Below are 7,500 nucleotides of genomic sequence, written 5' to 3' on the forward strand. Positions count from 1 at the left end.
GGATATCATCTTTTTTTTAGTATTCATATAAGTAAATATTTAATTGTGTTCTATAACAAAACATGCTCTTTATTACTTCATTTGTGTTTTCCTTGCATGGTTTATTAGCATTTCTTCCTGCAACACCCAAAATCTCAGCCCATACCCCATTCCCTTTTTTTTTTTGCCCTCCTCTCCCTCAGCTTCGGTGTTACACTTCCTCATGATATATTATAAGTCTAGAGACTGAGTGTCCAAACTTAGTCTTTTCAGATAAATGGCTCTTTTCAAAAGTAATGAAAATCAACTAAAACATCAGCACATGCTTTAGGTCCAAGACACTGCTGCGAATATATAAATATTTCTATACCATATAAATTCTTTATTTACTATTTGTGACTGATATGTCATTGAAAGTTTTTTGGATTTCAGTAACCCATTGCGGATGGGGTGTCATGACATAAACTCCGGCTCCAATTTGTCCTAAAAGATAGGTGTCAATGCGTTCATGGCGCAAAATCAGAAACTGCTCACAGTGATGAAGTATTATGACTGTAACAGCACTACTTTCAGAGCTAAAGCTTTCCAAAGTCAGCCTAAACCCTTATTTTGTGGGCATAAGAGAAAATATTTGTCAGGCAAGTCTGCGCTGTCTAGAGGGCAGAGAAAACTTTTCCCTCCCTCTAATTTTTAGCCAGTGCTGGCAGTGTCTGAAATCCCCATCCTGAAAATCTACATTTATTTTTGTATTATGTCAAGTTATGAGACTTATAGCAGGTACTGGTATAGCTATGACATTGTTCAGACAAATAATATCATTAATTCAGTCGGTAAATTTTCTGAATAACGCCGCGTTAAGAAATAGCACAAAAGTGGTATCAATGGATTCCTCTCAACCTCTACTATTCATATATAGTGAAATTAATGAGTGCTTCCACCCCTGGAGTTCACAATCTGGATCCCGATAGTAGGGGAGGGCATGGAGTAGATCAGGGAAATTACGGGGTAAAATATTACAAAATACCATAAAAATGGTATCGATGGATTCCTATCAACCTCTACTCTTCATATATAGTGGAAATCATGCGCAATTCCACCTCTGGACCCCACAATCTGGGTCTCTCTTTTTTTAAGACCCTTCGTGCTACCTCGTCCCACTTTGGGGCATATTTCGCTTGCAAAATCTTAACCCAATTACCTACCTAACTTTGCCTAGTTTTGAATTAAGCCCTAGCCAAAGGTGGAGCTTCGCCCCCTCCCTGGACCCCCCCTTTTTAGGGCACTTTGTGCAACATACCTTGTGCAAAATACCCTGAAAACCACCATCCTCACCCTAAAATTTAAACATGGCTGTGTTTACGTATTTACGGCTAGCAACAAGCTGTGGACTGGAAACCCCCAATGAATTACCTGCATGTGCTGTTATGTTCTCTCAACAGATGCCACAATATTCCCCATTGTTTACAGTATAATTATAGTGCCCTCTATTAAGTGGTCGCATCATTATTGATCCTAGTTTCCTATCCTGAGGAATATATGAGACGAAGACTCAGTTGCTGTCATCATAGTGCAGTGTGAAGGTTGTTCGTGGTCGCGGCATTTTCATCTACAGAACTAATTACGCATCACAAGTATCACGAAGTGCCCTGAATAGGGGAGATCCACAAGGGGGGAGGGGTAGCTCCCTCTTCGCAAAAGCTGACTGTAATACTAGGCAAAGTGAGGTAGGTAGTTGGGTTAATGTTTTCGTGATACCGAAGTAGCACGAGGTAGCATGAAGTACCTTAAAGGGGGGGGGGGGGGTAATCCCCCCTGGCTAGGGCAAACCTAAGCAAAGTTAGGTAGGTAATTGGTTAAGATTTTGCATACGAAATATGGTTGGAATTCATATTTTACCCCGGAATTTCCCTGATCTACTTCATGCCCTCCCCTACTATAGGGACCCAGATTGTGGGCTCCAGGGGTGGAAGCGCTCATTAATTTCACTATATATGAATAGTAGAGGTTGAGAGGAATCCATCGATACCACTTTTGTGGTATTTCGTAACGTGGCGTTATTCAGAAAATTAACCATTCAGTCTTTTAGTCTCCATAAAGGAGGAATCTTTACTTCCCTAGTGCCAATTGGTAAAACAGTCAAATTGGTAGTGGCACCTTGCATGCCTCGCTTATTGCCTAAAATGCTCATGGCATCAATGTGTTGCCCCTGCCCACAATGGGATAATAAAGAAACGTATGTAGAAAATGATGCTCCTATAAATAAGGATGAACTTTATATATTAGCAAATAGGGTTCTCAACTCAAATATGCATTCTTCTGACAAAATACTGTAAGGTAAAATCATTAAGTCCTTTGTTGCCTTAAAACAATACTGACTCTACAAACAGATAATTCAAAATACATTAAAACTGATGCCCAAACAAAAAATCATTCATTATGAAAAAATTAAAAAACAAAATAACAAAATGGCTCCTCTTGATTAGTGATCAAGCACAACAGATTATATAAACATCCAAGAACTGGTGGGGTTTTCCTAACTATCTACTGAACTTGGTGGGTTGATGTCAAGTTGCCAAAAGGAAGGTCACACTGAATGCTTTATCGAAAATAACCAAATTCTGAAATTCCCAGTAAATTCAGATAAAGAGGCAACCAACCTTATGGGTACAACACAATATTTTTTGGGTAGATTTCGTTGTTTTGCACAGTATGATAATAATTTCTTCCTCCCCCTACATGCCCGCATTGACATGGTACTGAACAATTTCTGGTGGGATTTAAACAAATTTTTCGGTATCAAAGCCTACCTAACCTTGCCTGGTTTTTACGTTAACCCTAGCTAAGGGGGGGATTTGCCACCCCCTGGACCCCCCCCCTTTTTCAAGCCACTTCATGGCAGATACATATCTGCCACAAACACAGTTTTCACAATATTCATATGCAACAAAATTTAACCAATGGACCTGACCTAACCTAACATAGTTTCTTTATGGCCCTATTCTCATTATACAAGCTCTGTAGAGTAATACCCTCGACTTTCCTTACTCTCCCTCTACTACTTCCCCACAACATTAGAGACAGTCATCCTAGCATATATGATTACCAAATATGTAAAAACATTTGGTTCAAATTACCTAGTAAACAAATGATAGAATAAGATAAAGCTTACTAAACAATGAATTGTGGCTTATAAAATAGAATATGCATGGTGGAAATTTGTTAATCTTTGACTGAGCACTGTTAGGTACAGAGTTTACATGTTGCCCCATGCAAATGCGGGAGTATATCAGTAGGGTTAACTTAAAAGTACATATCAATATTACAGGATAGAAAGAATTAGACTTGCCTGACAATGAAATATAGCAATTTAAGCAATAAATCATGCATAAAATGAAGATAGATAGAATAATAATACTGATTTATCAAGCAACACAAACTAAACTCCTGAAGACTAAATATCAAGGGGGGTAGGGGAGAAAATTGAGAGAATGGCATGTGGGTTACAAACACAAGGCAAGCATAATAATTTCACATTCATGAAAAGTGAATCCAACCGATGAATTATTAAAACAAAAATGTGGAAATAACAGCACTGCGCGAGATGAGGCAAAACACAAAAAATACGCGAGGAAAAACGTGAGAAGAGAAAAAATGTTTGTTTGTTTACGTCTCCCTCAACCCCCTTCCTACTCACCAAGGACTTTCCACATTGCCATGTGCGTCTGCAGGAAGCCCTCCTTGATAGCGGCTAAAACGTCTTCATCGTCGTCTGACCAAAAAGCTCTTAGGCTAACGATGTTGTCCATTAAATTGTCTTTGGCGAAGTGCGCTGCCTCCTTCCCGCCGTGGCCATCGAAGATTCCAAAGAAGGCATACTCGATGTCCTTTTTGTCGTGGGTTCTCTGATATGCCACTTGGAACTCATCTTCCATATACTTTCTGTCACCTTGATGTAAATACGCTGACGCACGGAGGTTTACGCCAACACGGCTCGACATTTCCAAGACTGTTTTCTGCGTCCTCGCTCGACACCATAACAGAAACGGTTTTGGGGTTTTCGAATGTGATTGGTCAGTGAGGACGTGACGTCATGGGGGTTCTTCGGGTGGTTTCGAATGCAATTGGTCAGTGGCGCCCTGACGTCATCGTGGCTCCTTCTGTGGTTTCGAATATGATTGGTTGGTGAGGGATATGATGTCATCGGAGTTCCAATAACGAGTGTGACGATGAGGGAGCCCGAACGCGGAACGGCTGAGGAGGGGGGGGGGAGAGGAGATCAATCACGAAATAACATGAGAATATTGCATGAAGATAGGATCTATTCTGATACTACATGTTATATCTTATCATGCAACGGAAATGATTCAATATTAAGTTTTAAATGTTTGTGAAACTCATTTTCTCTTAATCCAAAGGGATTTCTGTCACACATAATTGACTCTACGGCAGACTTTGACAAGTTTGAAAAGACGTTTTGTTCAGTAAAGAAACGAATTCTTGTAAAACATGATGGTGTAATAACGTGGAAAATTTAGGAGTTTGTGTTCAGTTAAGCCAATTTAAGGCGGAAATGTAGTTTGCTTCAATCAATTTAACATTCGGGGAAGAGCGCAAGTATATACATATTTGAAAGAGGACTGTTAATTATATTAAGCACGGTTTTCGGATATATATTAAATTAGAGTACAAGATAAGCATTCGGCAAATAAGATGAGAAAATTATCAATCCAGTGACACGCAATTACAAATACATCTTATTACGTAAAATATCAACCACTGCGTATTTTTCTAGCAATGGTCACAAGATTTATTTCAAAATAAGTTGCAGTGCATTTTACAAATACAAATTAATAGATTATCGCAGGTCTTATCACCTGTTTCATACTATCTCGGTAACGTATTTAAGTAGCAAACTGCATTCTCATACATGTTGATAAATCTTGTATATGAAGAGCATCTTGTTTACGAAAACAGCTTAAACAGATACGCTCTCAGTAGCATTGCTAATTTACTAGTATAAAAGAAAATATTCATCACGTGCACTGCTTCCTTATTACCTTCTAACACAAAATAAATGAAAAGTATAGTTTCCCCTAGTTTTCCAACTTCTCTTTATAGGTGGCGTGATTCTAGGAACATCTGGCATCTTTTCCCTTCACGAGCTATTTCTCTTTCAATACACAGTCAAATGCAACAAACAAACTTAGGAAACAGAAGTTGAATGGTTGATGTTATCACAAAAAAATGCATCCGTGAGCCTATGCCACCAGTAGGTCGAAAACAACATCCTTTCTGAAATGTTGGAGAGCAACTCTCGGACACTCGCTGACACATCTCTCGGAAACATAAACAGAGTGTTTTTTCCATCTCTCGACAGACGCTTCGGCCCGGTTCAGTTCTCTCGTTCTTTTGCGATGGATTGGAGTAACGAAATGACCCGAAAGTTGATAGATGAATATGAGAAGCAGCCATCTCTGTGGGACGTGTTTTGCCCGGAATTTAAGGATCGGGAACACAAAAATAACTCCTGGAAGGTAATGGCTGAGAGTGCTGGTGTCGATGTGCCAGAAGTCCAGAGAAAAATACACAATCTCCGCAACCAGTGGAACGCGGAACACCGGAAGATGATGGAAAGGAAGTTCAGTTCAGGATCAGAGGGACCTAAGTCCAAGTGGCCCTACTACGATTCTTTATCATTCATAAAAATGTCACTTGAAGCAAAGAGAGGAAAATCAAACTATAATGAGGTAAGGTTCTTTTTATGAGAACTCTTCTGTTACCAAAGAATAAAAGTGGCAGTATTTATTTCATTATAAGTTTCAATTGCATGTTAGATACTATTGTCGAAATTTATTTCATGCTGTATTTACTATATTTTCCTGTGTCATCGTATGCCAATGTAATATTTTCATAATTAATAATTGATGCAGACTATACAATGACGGTGCCAGTTAAATATGTTTCCATTTGAAAGACGCTCCTTCAAAAGTACCAAACCGTTCACAATCAAAATAATATTTTTTAAGATAAGCGACACATCTGTTTTTATGGTCGTTTCAGAAAGAGGAACTAAATCGTCGTGACACATTAGAGTGCCATGGCACCATGTCATTTGGTGGTCCTCATAGGTCTGCTCGTAAAAGAAAAGTCCTCGACGAAGACTATATGACCACAGCCGTAGAGTTTTTCCAGAAACCGACGATCAAAAATGAAACTCGAGATGAGTTTTCGAGTAAGTATTAATTTTTGTTGTTGTTGTTGTCCCTTCAAGATAGAAGAGCCTTGCTACATCAGATAGATTTTCTATGATTTTTATGTCTACATTAACTTTCTTGTGATTATCTTGTTTTTTTTAACAGTCTTTGCCGACTATGTAGCAAGCGAACTGCGCCAAATGGAAGACCGACACGTGCTGGCTATTGCTAAACACAAAATCAACACTGTCCTCTTCGAAGCATCAACTGGGGTGTACGATCACATGTCACCAGTCCAGCCACACCAGGAACTATGTGAAACAAGTACTTGGAGTCATCAGATCTCGCCTGACTTAGGGCACTCCCCACAATCTAATATCAGCTCTGTCTCTTCTCCTGATTCAAAGCAGACATTAAACACGTAGAACTGACTAAATGTGTTAGACGTTAAAGGACTTCTGTAGGGTCTATGTATTGACCTGATAGCGTATACGGATATATCTTGAAGTGCTTATATGTCTGAAGATGAAGATAACTTAGATCTATTCTAAATATATGGCCTTCAAATCTAAATTATAGGGTGTTCTGATTGATTAAAACAAATACGATTGAAATTAACATTACACCTATCATGCAATGTTCCAAAAGCAGCCATATATATATATATATATATATATATATATATATATATATATATATATATATATATATATATACATATTGATGATGCATGTTTACCTGAAAAAAAATCTAGTGAATAAAATTTATTGGCCTTTTCTCAGTTCGTCCTTACGCCACCTGCTTGCTAAGAAGTTAGATCAAGTAAGGTCGGCGGAGGGTGACTTTATGCATATAAGTACTATTTGCGTCATTTGCTAATATGTATTAATCATCATTTGTTTCACTGTCATCGTTGTTTTATCATATATTTCATAATAGTGTTAGACGGAAATCGGTATTGTTAATGACATGGATTATATGAAGGTATATCTATGATTAATAAATCTCCCATAAATATACCTGTTATTTTGCTGATTATTGTAAGACATTTTTTTCAGTTTTAAACACAATTATATTCATGTTTTCGTTTCATTATATATATTTGAACAAATAGTTCTAGTTATTGTAAGATCATCTCAATCTATAGATTATGAGCCAATGAATATTAAAAAATGAGTTTAGAAAATGTCATGATGGTTAATTGGTGTCCTAGTTTTGACCTGTCATGACCTCAAATAACGAGACCTGACCTCTCTCCACGTGACGTCACTTTGTAAGAGGACACCCCGATCTTTCTACAAGGTACGCCCAGTTAGTAGCATCATTG

The 7,500-nt window shown here is 38.2% G+C and overlaps 2 protein-coding genes across 3 annotated transcripts in view; one reads left to right on the forward strand and one right to left on the reverse strand.

Moving 5' to 3' along the window:
- The window catches only part of Pp2C1 (protein phosphatase 2C), a 16,777-nt gene extending 12,407 nt beyond the window's left edge, over positions 1-4,370 (reverse strand). The window contains exon 1 of the mRNA XM_043032530.2: positions 3,674-4,370. Within this exon, the coding sequence (XP_042888464.1) occupies positions 3,674-3,977 (304 nt within the window). The 5' untranslated portion in view covers positions 3,978-4,370. The remainder of the gene's footprint in view (positions 1-3,673) is intronic.
- A 91-nt stretch (positions 4,371-4,461) lies between these two features.
- LOC122263888 (uncharacterized) lies at positions 4,462-7,359 on the forward strand. 2 transcript variants are annotated; one of them, XM_086541749.1, is made up of 4 exons: positions 4,462-4,593; positions 5,357-5,726; positions 6,040-6,211; positions 6,339-7,359. In XM_086541749.1, exons 2-4 carry the CDS (start codon positions 5,394-5,396, stop codon positions 6,596-6,598), a joined length of 765 nt encoding a protein of 254 aa, XP_086397875.1. In that variant the 5' UTR covers positions 4,462-4,593; positions 5,357-5,393; the 3' UTR covers positions 6,599-7,359. The 2 variants fall into 2 exon arrangements, with proteins under 2 accessions (XP_086397875.1, XP_042888465.1); XM_043032531.2 differs by lacking the exon at positions 4,462-4,593 and having other exon boundaries at positions 5,094-5,726.
- Positions 7,360-7,500: the final 141 nt, after the last annotated feature.

This window comes from Penaeus japonicus, unplaced genomic scaffold, assembly GCF_977035675.1.
Source record: "Penaeus japonicus unplaced genomic scaffold, GWHDUDI00000001_assembly GWHDUDI00000011, whole genome shotgun sequence".
Lineage (NCBI taxonomy): Eukaryota > Metazoa > Arthropoda > Malacostraca > Decapoda > Penaeidae > Penaeus > Penaeus japonicus.